This window comes from Gallus gallus, chromosome 3 (genome assembly GCF_016699485.2).
Source record: "Gallus gallus isolate bGalGal1 chromosome 3, bGalGal1.mat.broiler.GRCg7b, whole genome shotgun sequence".
Classification (NCBI taxonomy): domain Eukaryota; kingdom Metazoa; phylum Chordata; class Aves; order Galliformes; family Phasianidae; genus Gallus; species Gallus gallus.
Genome location: NC_052534.1, coordinates 63,740,648 through 63,760,127, shown reverse-complemented (window position 1 = coordinate 63,760,127; position 19,480 = coordinate 63,740,648). Strand labels below are relative to the sequence as shown.

The 19,480-nt window shown below is 37.9% G+C and overlaps 1 protein-coding gene across 1 annotated transcript in view; it reads right to left on the bottom strand.

Annotated features, from left to right (window-relative positions):
• FRK (fyn related Src family tyrosine kinase) overlaps positions 1-18,109 on the bottom strand; it is a 47,269-nt gene extending 29,160 nt beyond the window's left edge. Inside the window, exon 1 of the mRNA XM_419779.8 lies at positions 17,294-18,109. Coding sequence (XP_419779.3) covers positions 17,294-17,724 — 431 coding nt within the window. The 5' untranslated portion in view covers positions 17,725-18,109. The remainder of the gene's footprint in view (positions 1-17,293) is intronic.
• Positions 18,110-19,480: the final 1,371 nt, after the last annotated feature.

The window sequence follows — 19,480 nt, the reverse complement described above, 5'->3', positions numbered from 1 at the left end:
GATTTGGATAACATAGGCCTTGATACATATTTGGCAAGGAAAAGAACCTAATTAAAAAGCTAGAATGCTTTAGTAGCTATTTTAATTAGTAAACATCTGAATTCAATCAATTTAATTAATTAATGAATTTACCTTAGAAAACTAAGTAATCAATAAGTGTTCAAATCCTTGACTGACATTCTCATCAAAGCACTGAGAGGACGGAGTACAAGTTTGACACCATCCAAATCCTGAAGAAAATTTATCTGCTCTGAAAACTAGAAATTAGAATCTTTCAGAAATTTCTAAATATACGTATTCAAGAATAACAACCGAAAACTAGCAAACAATATGACTTTAAAGAATTTCAATTGATACAGTTTTGAGTACAGAGGGATGATTTTTTCCCTTTGAATATGATATTCTTAGTCCTAAGTCACTGAGTTTATAATAAAAATCCAGTACCAAAAACAGTTCTTCACATATAAAAATCACCCTTTAAACTCAAAGCAAATAAATTAATTTGCTATTCACAATTTTAACAAAAGTACTCCAAATTTAATGTCTATTTTCATTATAAATGGAAGTTAAAGTTACTTTTAAAAAGGTTTAAGTACTTATTTCTATTTCTATTGATAGAGCTTATGCTTCAAAAGGCTTAACATTTTACTTTATCTAAAAGTATGCATTTTAGAGGAAAAAGTGCTCTAGGGGGTATAATTAATCAAAGTATTTGCTCACTATGCGATATAAGCCTTATCAAGCCCCTTTTCTTGCCACATTCCAATTAATGCTCTAGGATTTGTATCCTTCCTAATTCTGAAGCAAGATGTGGGCCAAGCCTTAGCCAAAGATACTGGCATGGACTAGACAAATATGTCCTGAGAAAAGACACATTTCTACAGCCTCCACCTTCTTTGAGTGGCTACAGTGCCACCTCTCTCCAACTCTAGTACTCACCTCTTTCCTAATTCTACCATTTGCTTTTGCATGGGAGGAACCACAGCCAACGACACCCCCCCAACCTGAATGTAGCTAAAAAATTTTATTGGAGAAATTGTTTGGCAGCATACCCGTTCTTAGGGCAACCCCTTTGCAAATTCACTCCGACAGAAACTCTCAGCTCATAACTAAAGACTCGCAGTGTCATCTCCATTTGAGACCTCACCAAGATCTAAATTAACAGCTGTAATCCTTTGCTTTCGTGAAAATTTCTCCAGACCTCTGTCTGCTCTTTGTTAGCTGCACTAAAGACCAGCACAGAAAATGATGTGGAAGTTCAGACTGTGACCCTCACTATCAGTAGAGCTCATCAGAGAACAGCTCCCCACCTTTATTCTCTGCCGTCACCTACGTTTAATATGCACAGGAGCAAAGATAAAATCAGCTCCACAGCATCATATCTGTAGGGGCTGTATTTGTTTTAATAACTAGCTGTGTCTGAGATGAAAGTGGATTATTTGTTTTTCATTCGAGGACTGGAAGTAAAATACAGCAAAAGGCAGAGGTCCATAACATACTCTGAATTTTACAAATGCTCAATTAAAAAGGAAAATCCTGATGGCCAAATCATCAGTAAAGTAGAGAAGGACTGCATGGCAACATCTTTCAAAGACTGTGGAGGCGTAACAGAAAAAATAGCAGGAAATTAGTCACATGAAATTGGTTTTCAAAAGTACTACGTATGTTAAAACTGACAGCATAATCCTAGCCTTGATCAGCACTTTGTGGCATAAGGGCATCTCACTTCTCTTTTTTTCTTAAGTGTTTGCAACTAGAATATACACTCTCATATTAGGGTAAATCTCATGATACCACTAAATCTCAGCAACTTGGAGGGTTTGTTTTCATACCCATGATTCCTGCTCAGAAATCTGTTACAGAAGAAACAATGATGACAAATAAATTAGCTGGCTCTCCAGCACACTAACTGTAATATGTTAACCGTATTGATAGTGCTAAGCTATGAGGAGAAGATTTCTGAGACTGAGAACAAAGAATCACTGTAATTATAGCAAAAGTCTTGGATGAAAATAAAGAAAAATACATTATGTTATATATAGTGGAACCAAATATATTGCACTTTCTTGTGGAATGCAGAAAGCTAAAAACTAAAACAAATTAAGAAAATCTTCAGTGGCCTATATTATATATTTTAAATGCCTCAACATCTACATTCATAGAAAGTTGTAGATGCAAAATCAAGAATTCTGAAGTAAGAAGATGGTAGTTTTCATCTTGTTTTCATGGCGTCAACTCAGCCATCTTCAGGAAGATCCAGTATATCACTTTTAATAACATGGCTACATCCACTGCTTCCTACAGGTTGAATATGAGTGCTCACTGAGAAGTTAACCTGTATTTTGTTTTGTCAGTGCGTAGATAGAGCTTACTTACTGTGTATTTTAGTCTCTGCTCTCAATACAAGTTTTAAAATTACATGAATGGCTAATTTCCTAAAAACCTCTATTATAGTGTTCATGATTATAATATTTGCATGCTTTACAAATATTCATTCATTTATTTTGTGGCACTTCTGTTTGTAAATATTATTTACAGCAGAGAAAAATTACAAAAGGAGATCAAGGCAATAGGAATTATCATTAAAAAAATCCTACTAATTTTGAACATCCAATTTGAAATGCCTAGGGCCTACCTTTCAGAGAATTCAGAATTGTATTGTATGTAATAGTGTGGTCAGAGACAAATATTTGTTAACTTCAGGAACTGTTTCACATAAGGCAAGGAGAGGTGTGTAGAAAGCAAAAGAGAGAGAGAAAGAGAGACAGATCCTCTGGGTTCTTATTTAATTCCTTTCATCATATGACCATCCTGTAATCATTGCCCTTACTCAGCACATGGAAACCTGAACAGGCTTGCATGTGCCACTCTTCACTGCTGTTTTCTGAGCAGGACAAAGAGTGCTGCTGAGCCAGCTTTCAATCCATGCCAGGTTTGCAGTCTGCTGTGGGTAAACATTCAGTGCAGAGGCTGGAACAGAAGTTTACTAAGGGAGCCCCCAGTGCGTCCTCTCTGTGCTGAGAAGAAGGCTCATTAGAATTTGACAATTGTTATCTGTTCGGTTACAATACATGAAGTGCAATTTTATTTCCAAATGCCTGGTTAGTATGAAGCAAGGTTTTCTTTGTGAGCAAAAAACATATACTTTTAATATAGAATAGCATAGCATAGCATAGCTTAGCATAGCATAGCATACTTTGGTTGGGTGGGATCTTCGAAGATCATCCAGTCCAAGTGTCTGACCACTTCAGTGCTAAACAGAAGTCACTGAGGACACTGTCCAAATACCTCTTGAACACTGTCAATCACAGGGCATCAGCCATCTCTCTGGGAAGCCTGTTGCAGTGTTCGACCACCCTCATCATAATGACTTTTTTTCCTAATCCTTAGTCTGAGCCTCCTCTCATTCAATTTGTGCCATTCCCATGTGTTCTGTCATTGATTGCCAAGTGGGATCAGAACTCGTAACTTCTTGCTTCTCTTCCCCAAGCTGCTGCGTAGACCAGTGAGGTCTCTTCTCAACTTCTTCTTCTCCAGACTGAATAAAGAAAGTGTTCTCAGCCTCTCCTCACAGTACAAGTTTTTCAGCCTTTTGAGTGAGCAGAATATGAAAAATCTAAACTTGGGTTTAAGCTCTTTTAGCCACCAAACCCTGCTTCCTTGCTACCTTCTACAGGCCTGCCTGGGATTATCTGTAATACCATGTATCCCTCATTGCCATTTATTATCAGATACTGAAGGATGCATGGGACAAAATATAAAAGAAAGGAATTTAAAACTGTTGGTAAAGGAATGCATAGAACAATGTAGGAGAGATGCAGGAAACAGGATATTAAAAACTGAATGTAGAGAGGACCATAAAATACCATCAAGGAGATGGAGAAAAAGCAGGGAGAAACTTGGAGCTAACAGAAGATGAAGAGAAAATAAAGACACAAAAAGCTGAGGATTTTTTTTAATGTTCAGGATCTATAACCTGCTGCTGCCTAGACTGCTCAGGAAATGTTGGTCTCCAAATTATCCTGCTCCTATTTGGGGAAACAGTTTCACAGATGAACTCCCACTATAAGTGCTGCTCTTTACAGATCTTTCCCCTTTTTCTTTCTTAACTTCATCTCATCACTCACTTTTGTACTCACAAAGAGAATACTTTACTATTCATTTTAGTAATGTGTTGACTAAAGCTCAATGTTAAATACATTGCTTTAAATCTTACTTTCCAAAGTACTGCCATCAACAAGTGAGTCAGAATAAGACTTTAAAAATGTTAGTAACAGCTTTCTACAGTCTATATATGGAAATGAATTAAAACCTTAGCATGCTGCATAAAGTTCCTAACTTAGACAACACTTGAAATAAAAACATGTTTAAAATGTACCTCTGCAGTGACACAGCTCAGTTCTGATTACTTATTTACAATACTCAGAAAGTAATTTCCTCCAAGGAAACAAGAAATTCAGGTTTTCAGGGACGATTAGGTAGGGCAGCACTTCTAATCTTACGCAACCTCAATACACTTGCTTCATACATAAAGATCTGAGTCATACTTATTGCTCAGATCTTTGTTGCTGAGTAGCTTATCAGAGGCGAAATGAAGACTATCCATATGTACTTTGTGACAGACCAGAAGCTTCTGAGTCTTTTAACAGTGACAGTGGATGGAGTAAGTTAGATATTCTTTCGATGTGGTAAAACACAGAACACATGAATAGTTTGGAAAAAACAAAGGCTCATTTCTGTGTTATCGAAATGGAAGAGCTCTATCAAAATCAACAGCATTTAACTATTTGATGTTACACAAGTACATAAAAATCTACCTGTATTTTTGAAAATGACATTTTGTGGGCAATGTATATTAAGTTCCACTTTACTTTCCATACTTTCAGATCAATATCATAAGTTTTAATAAAATAATGATTACAAGAGGAATACACAGTTTTGGAAAATAACATATCACATTTTTTTCTTAGCTGTTGGGTAACTTTTTGCTAGCGTTCTTGTTAACAGGTTGTAGCTGGTGGATTGGCATTTTTCCAAAAATACTAGATTTATTGTAGACCTGCTTTTAAGTGGTGAGATGAAAAATATAAGAGCTGATAGCTGAAGAATATTAGGAAAAAAAAAAAAGAGAGAGAGAAGAAAAAAGAAAGAAAATGAAGTCATACTTCCCTGTGTGTTTTCTAAACAAAATATTATGTTTATTTTTGAAGGCACTCAGACTGAATGATTTTCAGATTTAAAGTTGTTTCTTATTTCCATTCTCAAATGGAGTTTCTATTGAAATATAAACTGTTCTTTTCTTTTCTTTTCTCTTCTTTTCTCTTCTTTCCTTTCCTTTCCTTTCCTTTCCTTTCCTTTCCTTTCCTTTCCTTTCCTTTCCTTTCCTTTCCTTTCCTTTCCTTTCCTTTCCTTTCCTTTCCTTTCCTTTCCTTTCCTTCTTTTCTTTTCTTTTCTTTTCTTTTCTTTTCTTTTCTTTTCTTTTCTTTTCTTTTCTTTCCTTTTCTTTCCTTTTCTTTCCTTTTCTTTTCTTTCCTTTTCTTTCCTTTTCTTTCCTTTTCTTTTCTTTTTTTCTTTTTCCAGAAATAATTAAATTATCTGAAAAGAAGTGCATCCAAACAATATCCTACATTCACTTTCAAGCCATGAGAATAAGGCAGCAGGGGTATCAAAAAAGTATTCTAGGCACCTGAAGACTGTTGTGGTCTATGAAATTGCTTTGTTTTGTCATTGTTTTTGTTGGAAATAGTAAGGTGTGCCCGAAAGACTCGGTCTGTCAGAGCTGTAGGGACTTTTACAGTAAAGAATTGCGGGGGAATGTTTGGATAAGGTAATGTTCAACAGTGAGTGTGGTAAAATCCACCACAGAGGCTGTCATTTCCTCTTACAGTCTAGAACAAACTTATAGTCTTGTAAACATAAATACAAAGATTAGTCAGACAAAGGTCCGTGACGCATTGTGTATACACCATTTTAGTAAGTACTGCAGTAGGACATAACGACACTGGTGTGTAATTCTGTTAAAAGAGATTATGCATAATGTTATGTTAATTTTTCACTTCTCGATAATAACGAGACTGTGCTGCAAATGTGTTGTTGAACTTGCTCTGACGCCAGCTTCAGGGAACAAACCAAAACAGAGTCTGAAGCAAGGATGTCATGACTCCTACAGGAAAGCCTGTAGGAAATGAAAATTCTTTCTTAGGGCAGCAGAATAAGGAGAGATGCAAAACATTTTTCAAACTCTATGAATGTGGTATGTGTTCCAGGTTTTCCTGTTTTAATAGTTGATGGATTCCAGCTACCCTGTCAATTGCTCTGTGGCAAACCCTGTCTGTGAATTAGATATCTGCAGGCATCATTCTGGCTGAAATCTGCAGCATTCCACATTAGTTTTTCTCCTCATACCTCAGCATGCCCCAGGATCAACATGCTGTGTGAACACCGTACTAAAGAGACATCCCTCAAACTCAGGCTGATGGGGGAGGGATGAAGTCGTGCCCCTACACTGCCCCATATTTGAGTCCATTCCAATGGACACCAACACATTCACAGAATCACAAAATGGCTGAGGTTGGAAGAACGTCTGGTTCCAACCCTCTGCTCTGTCAAGGACACCTAGAACATGTTGCACTGAATTACTTTGAGGCAGCTTTTGAATATCTCCAAGAAGGAGACTCCACAACTTCCCTAGGAACCCTGTTCCAGTGCTCTGTCACCCTCACAGTACAGAAGTGCTTCCTCATATTCAGAAGGAGCCTCCCAAGTTTCAGTTTTTACCTGTTGCCTCTTATCTTGTAGCTGGGCACCACTGAGAAGAGCCTGGCCCCATCTTCTTGATAACTTCCCTTCAGTTACTTATGCACATCGATCAGATCCCCCCAAAGTGTTCTCTTTTCCAGGCTCACCCACTCCATGCTCACAGCCCTTCCCTTTTTCACCAAAGATTTCCACTGGCCCCTCCAGGTATTTGAGAAGGGTGTCTCTTGGGGAAAAGTGTGGCTGCTGCAAAAGTAATCGTGCCTCTGAGACAGAGCCTTCAGGTCAACAAACCATCACATCTTTAGCTCAGTAATGACAGGGAATTGACTACTGAAGTTTGTTCCCAGAAGTGCTTTTGAACCTGGATAAGGATTTTATTTCATTTTAAACTTGTTCTAAAACACTTGTCTTTGGAATAAATGAAAGGTTACCATTGTCTATAATGGGCATTGTCTTGGGCTTTTTGTGTGAAATATAGCCACTTAGTTGATTAAAAAAAAAAATAACAACCAATCAACCAACCAAAAGTGTTCCTCAGGCCCAATTCTCAAAATAGCATTATAAAACCTTGCATAGTATCTCTGCACATTTGTTAACATATACCTGAACAAAAGTACTGATATACAGTTATAATATTCCCTAAATGTAACAATAACTCTGCTATTCATAAAAACCTTGGAACAAAGCTGAAACCGCAAGGTAGCCTTAATGTTAAAGTAGTACAGAGAACACTAATAGCATCAATTGATTTAACATTAAGGGAAACTCAAAAGCACAAGAAAATTTTCCATCATACATTGACTAAAAACATTACAGCCTTGAAAAGCACTGAATTGATTTTCTTCTGAAAATAATTTTTGAAAAATAATTTTCTTTTCAAACAAGGAAAATCATAACAGCACAGAAGTAAAAGAGAAGCTTTCAGGGACAGAAAGACCTCTATGGCTGTTAATGATGCTGATGTTCTCTGTCCACAGATTTTCTCCAGAGCTCTCTCTTGGGCATTCACACAGGCACATACTTCCACACCCTATTGCCATTAGCAGACTTCTGTGCTCTTTCATTTCAGTTTTCAGTGGAGAATGATCAGATCACTCAGTTTCCAAGGGTAATCAGAAAAGAACTGTGCAATCTGGCACCCTAAGGTGATCCCAAGCCAAAGAACATGGATTGACAGTACAGTTTGGGTTGGAAAGGACCTTAAACGTCACCTGGTTCCAGTGCTTCTGTCATTGGCAGGAACACTTTCCAATAGACTAGATCACTGAAAGCTACATAAAACTTGAATACCTCCAGGGGTGGGGCATCAGCAGCATCTCTAGGAAGCCTGTTTCAATAACCTCTCAGTAAATAATTTCTTTCTCATATCTACTCTAAACCTACTCTCTTTTAGTGTAATACTGTTACCCTGATATAATATCTCTTACACATGGATGACAGGTTTATTACAAAGTTGTCTACTAATTTTAGGGTAACCTTTCGAGGTTGAGAGATGAGGTGGGTAACATTCTAAAGATACCTTTGAGTTCCAGAAGAAAAGCTTGCACATCCAACTCCATATCAGTGTGGCATCTGCATGTATTATCAGTCCAAGATGCACAAATATGGTTTATTTCATAAGAGAGCACAACACTACATCAGAAAGGTATCTCAGCATCAGTGTATGTTCCTGCATGATTTTTTAATCATTTTTGCTCTGAAATTAGAGCAAGATTGAGGTTGATTTTTTTTTTTGTTTTTTGTTTTTTGTTTAACAGAAATTCAGAAAACTAGTAACTATCCACGCAGAGAACAGAGATGTGGCCAGTCACACAGATGGTCACAGAGAAAGCTCTACTTTCAAAAGCTCCCACATGCAGGACTCACATAGAAGATAAGCACAAACAACTTCATCACTTTCTCTTCCTGGGCTGGCAGAGACTGGCAGAGACATCAGGGTCACTGATGGTGGTGCACAGGACAGCACTCCCCAGGTTCACAAGCACACTATATTCACAATCAGGCCCTTTTACACCCATTTCTACCTCTTCCTACTTTTCTGCCTCCCCATCATCCTTCCCCTGCACACTGCCTCACTTGTTGGCACAGTCCCACCAAACTCTCCTGGACCTCTAGATTTGCATCTCATCACCTGCAAAGTCCCAGGTTGCCTGTTTCTTGAAGGCCCATCAATTAGCACAACTGATGCCACATACTGTTATCAACTAGTGTCACTGACTAGGTTTGTTCTCGTCACCACCTCCCTTACCATGTGTCAACCAAGCTTGTCCGTTCTGTATAGCACCTTTGACCAGATAACATCAGAGCAACAGAGACTCCTTCTGCATATCTTCACAGAGACTTTTGCTAAATAAAGTGATTGGTAGTTTCCAATGGGAGGTTAAGTTTTGGGGAGTTCTCATCATTTCTGAAATTTGCAGTATATGTCAGTTCCTAAATGTAAGCCTCAAGAGCTTTTTCTTTCTCTTCTTTTGTGCTAAGGCTTGAAATGTTGCTGAAAAAATTGCTTGTGCTATAAATACAAAGTATATATACATATATTTATTTTTCAGGAAACTAGCAATGTATCTGCTTTAATGAGAGAAAGCTAACAAAAATGCTTACCAACATTATTGCAGATAGATACGTCTATAATGTAAGAAATTACAGATTAGAGAGTAACTCGCACGGAAATAAAGAAAATGTCAATTAGTGCAGTCCTTTCTGGATCCATCTCTTATTACTGAATTCATTGCTCTATTTTTCCATGTTCATTGATTAAGTGTGCAAAATATATTTTTATTTAATTTAAGTGATAAACAGAAGAAATTTATTCATGATCAATATTTTGATTGATCTTCTGAAGAAAAAAAAAACAACAGACCTGTTTCCAGATGAATCCTCAGCATATCTGGAGAATTGAAAACTACAAAGTTGTCAATTTGTATTCTATTTTCCTGTTGCTTTTATGGCTTTCATATGCAGTATCAAGGTGTAAACCTGAGCAACATTTAAGAACTCCCACGAAGAACAAGTTTCTTAACTAAGGAGCTTAATTACTTATTTGTCAAGCTCTAATACAAGATGTCCTTATATATGCTTCATAGAATATTATTTGAGAAACACTGCATATTGTTTTTTTCTCTTACACGCGTAAGTAAATAGTAAACGTAATAATATTTTGTATTATTTTAATATCACTTAATAAATTCTTCCTTTGCTATGTGGACTTTACTTGAATGACTTGAAAAGGAGCAAAATATTGTATTACAAATAAATATGTGAAACATGAACAATCATATTTTCTGCTAATCTATTTTAAAAAAATGTACTAGTAAATTTTGTATTATCTAACTCAGGCTACTGGAAGGCTGCGTCTTCAATGCAATGTTTGCAAGAGGCATGACACATTCTGGTCTAATTTCTGTTATCTTCAGTAGGATCCAAGATGAACTTAACAGTAAATTTCTCATAGTAAAGTAAGTGACGTCTGCAGCACAGGCTGACTCATGAGCATTAGGATATACAGAGATAGGCAGGTGTGGCTTGTAAAGGAATGTGCAGGTGAACCTCACAGCACTGCTACTTCCTCTTGTGCCTCGTTAGTTTTGAGAGCATGTCGGTGGGGTTTTTTTGAGTCATTCCACACTAAAAAATGACCAGGTGGAGAAGAAAAGCCAACAACTTCTTTAGGAATGTAAAACTTTCTGTAGAGATGAGAGATTTTTTTTCTTTGGTTTGTTGGTTTTAGTTTTTTGCTTTCTTGCTTTATTTTTTTTTTTTTCATAGCCTAGTCTTCATCTCCAAACAAAAATAAAGAGCTCTGCAATGTCAACACTTATGCCTTTGCTAAATAGACTTGACATTAGGTCCATACATAGACATGGCAGTGATGTACCCTCTAATGTTGCTTATATAAACGTTCCAACCTCTGCTGAAGTACAAAGGCAACAACAACAACAAAAGTGGACAGGATTGTGCACTTTTTGTAAGATCCTTTCTGAAACAGAAAAACTGGTAGAGAGAAGTCCTCGGTTGGACCTCTTAGGGTATCTTGTATGCTTTTATGATTTAATCTGTTCAGTACAGCTCCCACACATGTGTAAGAAAAGCCCCAGTCTTCTATGACCAACAGTGCTTTTCACTTACTACAAAACAATTCTTCACAGAGATATCTGACCTAGATAGTTTAAAACCAGTACTCTTTAGGACTTCTTAGTCTGGCTGAGCTTCTGGTTACTATTTTTCCCTCCTAAACCTGTTCAGAGATCAGTGAGCTCCGCACAGTTCTGTGCTTTGTTACACAGACAACTGCCAAAGACAACTATAGAGAAAACAGTAACCATTGTACACTACCTGGAGAATGTTTGTACTAACAACAACACTCAAAGTCAACTAATCTAGGCTAGAACATACAACATCTATTTCTACTGAATCTGAAGGAAAAAAAAAACATCAAACAAGACTGTTAAGTTCTTCTGACTGGGATACTGTCCATGTTTTTCAAAGACATGCTGCAAGGGCCATGTGGGTTTCACGGTACCATAAAAAAAAACAAAGTGCCTATTTTTTCGGTTTTTCAGGATATTGTTTCAGGTCTTGACACGATTCACTGTCAAATCTTTCACAACATGGTAATATAAACTACTATATACTAATTATAATGCATAAAGTACACCCTAATTTCAAATAAAGATAAGGTAGGAAAGGATTTCTTCATTTCTCCATTTAAACAGACAATGTATGTATTTAGAATACCATACTGACAGGAAACAGATGGCCTAAACTGGACAAATTTGTATGAACTGCTCATCTACAAAGCCGGAATCCTTTTGATCTTTTTGAGCAGTGCTACAACTTTTCTGCATTACACACAGACATGTAAATACTGCTGACACTTGATAAAATCTGACATGTTGTATACTTCTGTGAACAGTTTCCTTTGGGCTATCATTGTATAGTTAACAAAAAAAAGCATAGCTGAAGAAAATGTTTGAGATACGCTTGAAGATAGCATGGCAATTTTGAGACAAGGCCAGTGGAGCTAATTGATAAAATTTAGGGTCTTGTTTCAGTATTCAATTGTTTAAGTAAGCTCAAGAAAAGCACTTGAAAACACTCAGTGATTCAAAACTCTAGGTAGATATTTCAGATGCTCTGAACACATGGTGAAGAAAACATCAAAAGCATAATCTGGCCTTGCTTGTATCTCCAAGCTGTTTTGCATGGTCTTGAGAACATCAGTCTTCTATTCTTTCTGCACATGTGCACACACAGAAGCACATATATATGTTCAAGTGAATACCTAAAATACATTCATTGAAAGAGAAGTCTGAATTCTTCATGAATTCATATACAGCTATTTCCATTATTTAAAATAAATGCATATTTTGGCAATAAATGATTTTTTCTACCAAAAGCTGGATAAGAATGGCTTTCATACATAACATGACAACTTCTGAGAACATGAGAAATATAACATGAGAAATACAACAGACAGGCATGTCTGTTAATGAACCAAGAATTATAGAACCATAGAATCATTAAGGTTGGAAAAGACCTTCAAGATCATCTAGTCCAACAGTCCACCTACCACTGATGCTGCCCACTAACACATGTTCCTTAGTCTCACAGTTTTTATAAGTCCATGTCAGTGCTAGGGTTACTGCTGTTTCTGGTGGTGTCCTCAAGAATTTGCATGGTAATACAGAAAGGACTTATAAGAGCAATAGAGTGAGAACACACTGAAACCACGGAGGATCACATTTGGAATTCTGAATTGTTCAGCAAAATCTAAGCTTTCATTTCAAAAGCAGCCTCTAGCCATTGTAGCTGTAAAAGCTACTTTGAAAAATGACCCACATGTATGAAAGGAACCCCACAAGCCTGAATTTGCAGAAAGTTTTAAACAGGTCAGCACAGTGAATGATTTCCTGTTCATACATGGTGATTCAGACCATTTCAACATACGAAAGAGTTAAAGTCAAGTCACAGAAAGGAAGGAATTACAGAGTCTAACAAAAATAACCTATAAATTACTTCTGCTTTGAAAGGATAGTATAGAAACTCATTGTGGAATTGACTGGCAAGGTTTTGTTGATTAGGTCAAGGACTCAGTTTCCACCAGCTGAGAAGTATCAATACAACAAACCTCTCTGAAAGGAGGAATGATTCTGAAATTAGTAAACATTAAAAGTAATTGTGGTACTCTTATTTGACCTAATCTACTAGGAATTTGTATGAATTTACTTAGCACAGCACTCTTATGTCAGTAATGTTGGGTGAATATATGGAATGAACTTGACTTTCAATAAGCAGTCATCAGGTCCATCGGGATAGCAGGTGAGAGGGAGACTCCTCTAAGTGCGCTTTACCTTTCCTCCATAGAAGAAGAATTCATGTCACTCCAAGAGTTTTCTTCATTTCTTTTAATTATTATCTTTCTTCATTAAAATTAACTGTCCAGCTGGTCTGTATTTGCTGCACATAACTATTGGCACTATGTCTTTTTCTTGTTTAGTTAAAACAAGTGGCAGTAATAAAATAAGGGCAGGTGAATGTGTTACTATGGTTCCTGTTTATAGAACAAAATAACAGAAGGAGTACAGAGGAAGCAAAGTCACACTCTTTGCCAAGGAAAGAATCCCAGACATTTCAGTAAGGAGACAAAATGGTCTGCTGCGGCACTTGCAGGGAGTAAACAATCACCTAGTATTATCTTCTACCAGGATGGACAACACAAAACCAAATGGATTTACCAATCCCTAACTAGCTCTGCTATACAGATTATGTCAAAATGTTAATTAAAAAGGACTAGATATACTTTTATCTTAACAATCTTGATGTGTACAGGCAAAATTGAAATGATTAGGAAAAGCAATGTAAGTTCTGTATGAGAACATGTACGGACTAAACTTACATAGTGACTCTGACAACTCTGTTATTCCATAATTTATAGAATATTTCATGTCCTTACATCCCTTTATTTAAGTGAGCTTATGGGGTTATCCATGCACGTATTGAGTATCAATATTTTTTGAAAATTTATATAAAATCATCCTGAAATCAGCTCCTAAAGAACATGGTCAGATTGTTTTGTTTCCCAGTTTTCCAAGAACTCGTCATGAAAAAAAGATTGTGTTTATATGAGTTGCTTTTCAAGAGAACCTACTTTGTAATCTATATTCACCTGCTAAAGAAAATATATAAATCTCTGATTTATAAACATAAACAAACGTGCAAAATGACAATGTAAATGTCTTTGAGCAGAATGATCTCTGTGCACATCAAAAATTTATGAGACTACCTCAATATATCCAGGGAAAAAAAAGATTAAAAGCTACTTTTTCCTCTACTACCGAAGCTGTGCAAGTCATATTGAATATATTTCCTATCTTAATACTGAGCTGTCAGTAAGGAGATAACAAACTACATATTTTACTCTGTCGCTTTTTTGAAAGATCATCCCTTCCTGAGTACTAGATGCTCACGATCTATTGTCATCAAATCAATACTTGTTATTGTCTGCAAATGTGCATCCTTGCCTAGCTTAATTACAGACATTAATTTACAAAGTTGAGACTCAGAAACTGTGAAAAAATCACTAATTTCATAAATCCCTCTATGTGCACTGGACATTGACCTAGGGAATTTTTGTAATTATCAAATCTGTTTCCCTAAACAGGATAGCCAGTTTTCCATGATCTAGTAAGTTGGCGTTATCCTTGAGAAGTAAACTAAAATGTACATTCTATCTGCAGTTGTCCAGAAGCCAGATGGTGCTAGAAGTGTGCCTTTTGACATGACAGAGACTGTGAATCTTTCTCTATCAGTTCTATGTTGGGACCAAGAAGAACAATATGAAGGATGGAAAGATGAAATTGAAACTTATCCTATTTCATCAGATTTCTACATCATGTCTGTAAGCAATCAGCCAACACCAAAAGAGAGAGAGAATTAAAACTTAAATGAAATGGTGAAAGAAGTTAAATTTAAGTTCCAGGCAGAGAATCATCATAGAATCATGGAATCATAGAATGGCCTGGGTTGAAAAGGACCACACTGATCATCTAGATTCAACCCCCCTTCCATGGGCAGGGTCATCAGTCACTGGACCAGGCTGCCCAGAGCCACATCCAGTCTGGCCTTAAATGCCTCCAGGGATGGGGCATCCACAACCTCCTTGGGCAACATGTTCCAGTACATCACCACCCTCTGAGTGAAAAACTTCCTCCTAATATCTAACCTAAACCTCTCCTGTCTCAGTTTAAAACCATTCCCCCTTGTCTTATCACTATCCACCCTCGTAAACAGCTGTTTCCCCGTCCTGTTTATACGCTCCCTTCAAGTACTGGAAGGCCACAGTGAGGTCTCCCTGGAGCCTTCTCTTCTCCAAGCTAAACAAGCGAGTTCCCAGGATGTGATTAAACATTGAATTTTAAATAAAAAGACATTGTAATATATTTTTCATTGTCCTTGTAATTTAGGCAAAAAAGGGTTAATCCTTTAAAATGCCATCACAACTGTTGCTCTTACTGCTTCAATAGGATAATAGAGGTGTGAAATACATGGGATGGGTGAAATGGAGGTCATGGAGGAACCTGTAGCAAGAAATATTTCAACTAGATACAAGTCTAAAAATCATAACCATGAAGGTGAAAAGCTTGACAGGAAATAGCTCTAACCAAACTGGTCTAACTTTATCTTTGCCTTATTTGAGCTGAGGTGACTGATTCAAACATTCAAATCAGAGGCACTTTCCAACCTACAATTATAGGGAAAGGTATCTGTATAGGTTGACAGGAGACAGTGTTGCATACTTATTTTTGTTGAAGGTCACTGCAACCAACTGACTTAGAAGGAAATGTGAGAAAAGACAGTAGGTCTAGCCAGAATTGTTTTGGTATGAAATTAAAAACTTGTTAAATACTTTGGAGAAATTACTTTGTCTGATAGCTGTAAAAGCTCTCCATTCCTCCTGTTTGCTCTTCTAAAAATATGGAGAAAAAAAGAAAACAACTAAAGAAACCAACCAACCAACTACATAAAACTTTCCTCATAACTGAGTATTGATTATTAAAGAGAGTAAGGTATATAAAAAGAGTATAAGAAAATAAAATTGATTATACATACAGAAAAAAAAGGTTATGCAGTAGAGCACTTTACAAAAGTTAACTCCACATACGATATTGAAGATATAGAATGATAATAGGAAGCCTAAAATCTGAGATTCTGTTGTATAACTGAGGAAAATTACTCTCAAAGTATTAACTGCAAGTGGCAATCTTAGATGAGTTGTAATAAAACTACTTCTTGGAAGAGAGCAAAGGTCAAGGTGAGTTGAATTAGAGCCTACCATCATTTCTCTAGCAGTTCAGAAAATGTCTTCCCTGCAGATTAATTTCTGCAATTGGAAGAATTCTTTTGAACACAACCACTGAAAGTATTGTCTGCCTGAATTTAGAAGTAGCAACAGCTGGTCAAACTCTGAAAACTAAGGTCTTCAGTTTTGAGAGAAATCTTACAGTTGCTCTAAGATTTCTCTTTCACAAATCCTACAGTGCATAAAAGGTGGGCATAATCATATGTGAGCCAATTTTCCTAGCCATAGGCAGTACAGTGGGCAGATCAGATTGGAGATGATATTTCAGGTCTAGATGATATTTAACTGAAAATCTGCAATATCGTTTCCTTAAAATATAAATGAATTATAATGCTATTTCTGCTGTATTTTTCCAAGACAATAATTTTCTGCCAAAACACACCTCTTGTGTGGAAGTCAGTGTTATTTCATGCTGCCTCTGATTGCAGCATACAAAAGTAATTCTGCATCCCAGACTAACATAGACCCTACTCATCCTCACAAGAGAGCCAAATAACTGATTTCATGTGATTTCTTCTTTTGTTCTGAATGGTAAATAAGGTCAGATCACTTTTGAAGGAACAGAACATAGGCTGCACAGTGAAACCCTATGGAATTTAAAGAAATACAGTCCATTCCTTTGCTTTATGCAGTCTTTTTCCATTTCCTACACTTCAGTTAACCTTGTCCTGAGAGTGATCTGCTTATAGAGAAGAAACAAGCCATAAAAAAAACTTGTATGTTAAGACACTCACCTATCATTTGCAACAAGATTTAATGTGGAACTTCCTGAAACTGTAACTAAATGATAAGTCTGCAACTGGCTAGGTTGAGGGCTGTTTGGGTCAAGGGTCATATTTTGAAAGCATCTGGTCCACAATCGGTATTACACAAATAACAGTAGGAACCATCACAGTGGTAACCAGCCTGAATATTGACAAATGCTTCTTCATTGGGGTATATATTATTTAAATTACCACAAATCCCTCAACACTCAGCCTTTTAACATTAATTTTCTTTCAACCACAGTGTCTTTTCCTCACACACACAGACTCAGACGGTCAGTGGTAGCAGTACTGGACATTCATTGCTACAAAGTACTACTCAGAAAAAGAAAATACCCCAACTGATTGCTCCAAACCCACTTAACCCCACAGAAAAGATGCTGCAGTGTCTATTACATGGATTACTCACGGCTCAGCTTCAATGCTCTGTACAGCAGCTATGTAGTTGGCAGGGATATAGCCCTGGAGCTTGCGGCCAGGACAGACTGACCCTTCTGGCAGGAGGAGCTTAGCATACCACCAGCCCTCATGGGATGCGTCCAGCACTTCAAGCTTATCCCCAGCTTGGAAGCTCAAGTCATCCTCTGTGCGAGCCTCATAGTTGAAGAGTGCCACAAATTTGCAAGTGTTCATCAAATGCTGTCCAGGCAGTGCAGGTAAGGGCTTCCCTTTTGTCTTATTCACTTTGTCCTTCTCTCCTGCCTGTGAGTCAATCCTTACTACAGCAGGGTTGGCAAAGACCTGGCCAACATCCTCTTCCCGCTCACCTTCTTTCCCTGAGAATAAGCAAGGAATACAGGGCTCCAAACAGGTGCAGTATTTCTGACAGAAGTTTCCCATTCTGTTTCCTTGTGTCTTCCTACTGCTCCTCTTCTTTCACTTTTCACAGCTGAAATATCCTTAAAGCAATTTTTGCCCCATAAAATCTTAGTATTTTACAGGATTTCTTTCCCTCTTCCTCCTTTGGCACAAGATGAAACCGTTCGTGGCACAGCTGGAAGCTCCTCTCCGAGCACTGCTGAGAACTCATTCAGGCAGCTTCTGATTCAGAAGTGAAACCTGAGAATTCAAGTGCGAGAGCAGATGTGGAGGGAATTTCTGACTTCCTCCTCAGAACAGGAAAGCAACACACGAGCTGCCTTTGGGCTGAACTTTTGGAACAGCAGAAGAACATGGATCCTCCTCTAACACAGCAAAAATACATTCAGAAAATCTAATCTATTCTGGGCAGTCTTCTCAGCTCTTTATGCTTGTGATGGGGTTTTCTTATCTCTTTGGTAATGATTAACCAAGCTGACCTGTGTGTCTCCTCAGCCTCCAGTGTGGGCAGACTGATTATTTCTTTTTGCTTCCTGGTCTGCACTGGCTTCTGTTCACAGAGCAGCCTATGCCCGCCCAGGGACCTCACCTGGAGCACACCTGCTGCTTCTGTGATCCTACACACCCACTTTTTTTTTTTTTTTAATCTGGGTTTGGAACTTCTTATAAGGGAAAAAAAGGAAGTGATTTTACTACATACTCTATTCTGCATTTTGAGGAAACAAAGTCAAAAAACCAATTGATCTGGGTGGATGGCTAATTATACTAACAACATACAATGTCTGTTTTCCAGACAGTAAGCAAGCCAGTGGAAACTAAGTTAACCAGTATGTTTCCTTTCCTAAAGCACCTGTGAAGTGTCGGACAGACAGAGCATGGGTGTCTGATTGCCTCTGTGGCAAAGCAGCCTGGGGAGAAATCTGCCACTTTTCAACCATGCATATCAGGCTTTACAGTAGCTAGAAATCACCAGCCAGCAACACAAGTAATGCATGGGGGGAGGGTATGAAGGACAGAGGACAGCCTGACTGTACCGCATGCTGGCATTTCAGTAAGAGGTCAAATAAAACCCACTCACTTACCCTTAGCTTCTCGGTGATAAAGAAATTGGCTTCATCAGTTCTCTTTTCCCTCTAGTCAGGAAGCACAGAATCATAGAATGGCTGAGGTTGGAGGGGACCTTAAATATCACCTAGCTCCATCTCCTTGTCTTGAGTAGGGCTACCAAATACCCAGTTAGGCTGCCTAGTATCCCATCCAAACTGAACTTGAATGTCTTCAGAAATGAGGCATCCACAACCTCTCTGGGCAAACTGTTCCAGCACTTCACCATCCTCTGAGTAAAACATGTATTTCTAACATCTAACCTGAATCTACCCTCTTTTAATTTAAAGCCATTCCCCCTTGTCCTATCACTATCAACCCAGGTCAAAAAGTTCGTCCCCCTCCTGCTTGTAAGCTCCCTTCAAGTACTGGAAGGCTGTGATGAGGTGTCTCCAGGCCTACTCTTCTCCAGCCTTTCTTGATAGGAGAGGTGCTCCAGCACTCTGATCATCTTTGTGGCCCTCCTCTGGACCCACTCCAACAGCTCTGCATCCTTCTTGTACTGGGGGCCCCAGGCCTGGATGTAGTACTCAGGAGGGCAGAGAAGAGGGGGACAATTACTTCTGTAACCCTGCTGGTCACCCCTCTTTTGATGCAGCCCAAGATACTGTTGGTCTTCTGGATTGTAAGCACGTATCACTGGCTCATGCCCAGCTTTTCATCCTTCAAATAA